Consider the following 986-nt stretch of genomic DNA (forward strand, 5'->3'; position numbering starts at 1 on the left):
AAAAATGTACTTTTTTTTAAAACAAAATTGCTAATGGGCTTCCTCAACTGTCCTAGTAAATAACCTCCCGCCTTACAACAACAAAACAATGCTTTAATAACAATTAGTGCATTAGAGCATAGCAACAAATAACATTATTAGATATCAATGCGTCACATGAAAATATTTCTTTGTTTTCTTAAAATATTGTGAAATTTAAAAAAAAAAACAAGGTAATGGTAGTTATTTTTGTCCATTACCTCATCACTACTAAATCCTGTAAAAAATACCAAAAAAAGAAAAACGTGTTGGAACAATCAAATCCATTCCGTACGCTACATTCGAAAGCTCGCGCGAGCGAGAACCAAAGACGTACAAAAACTCAGTTCCGACAATTTTTCTTTCTCTATATTTTCTCTCTCTCGCTCTCCCTCCCCTCTCGTGCCTTCCCCCCCTTCGCTCCTCTTCCCTCCCTTTTTCTCCCTTTGAAACCCTAGAAATAAACCGAGCCCTAGCGGATCAAAACCCTAGAATTCAAAGAAAAATCCCTCATTTCTCTCTCTCTCAACCCCTTCCCTGTTCTCCCGCGACCCTCTCGGTCCGTCCCGATCAAAACCCTAGCTCTGTTTCCCGTGCCCTAATCGCAAATTCTCTTCAAAACCCCCAAATTGTCGCCTTTGATCACTTCTCCCACTGCAAAAGACCTGAAATACTCGTGCAATTGGGATTTGAGCGTCCCTTTGTTGGCTTCCGAGTTGAGAGCCTCGACTGAGGCTGTGAGACGAGGCGCTGAGTGGCAAATTGGTGATTTTTTTGTTGAACAGTTGATATGGAGGTCACTGGGGAGTGAAGAGGCGAAGAGAGAGTGATAGGGAGAGGGAGATGAAGCTGAGGACATGAGTAGACTCTCATTCCGGCCTCGCCCCCTCGACATTAATAAGAAGCTCCCTGTTGTTAAGTCTATCAAAGAGTTTGAGGACGATGAGGCGGCGGCCATCAATTCCTCG

General features: G+C 43.1%; 1 protein-coding gene across 1 annotated transcript in view; it reads left to right on the forward strand.

Annotated features, from left to right (window-relative positions):
• The window catches only part of LOC109840957 (enhancer of polycomb-like protein 1), an 11641-nt gene continuing 11038 nt past the window's right edge, over window positions 384-986 (forward strand). The window contains 2 exon segments of the mRNA XM_020409796.1: window positions 384-974; window positions 976-986. The exon segment at window positions 976-986 is cut by the window's right edge and continues 58 nt beyond it. Coding sequence (XP_020265385.1) covers window positions 876-974; window positions 976-986 — 110 coding nt within the window. The 5' untranslated portion in view covers window positions 384-875.

The sequence above is a fragment of the Asparagus officinalis genome, chromosome 5 (assembly GCF_001876935.1).
Source record: "Asparagus officinalis chromosome 5, Aspof.V1, whole genome shotgun sequence".
Taxonomy (NCBI): domain Eukaryota; kingdom Viridiplantae; phylum Streptophyta; class Magnoliopsida; order Asparagales; family Asparagaceae; genus Asparagus; species Asparagus officinalis.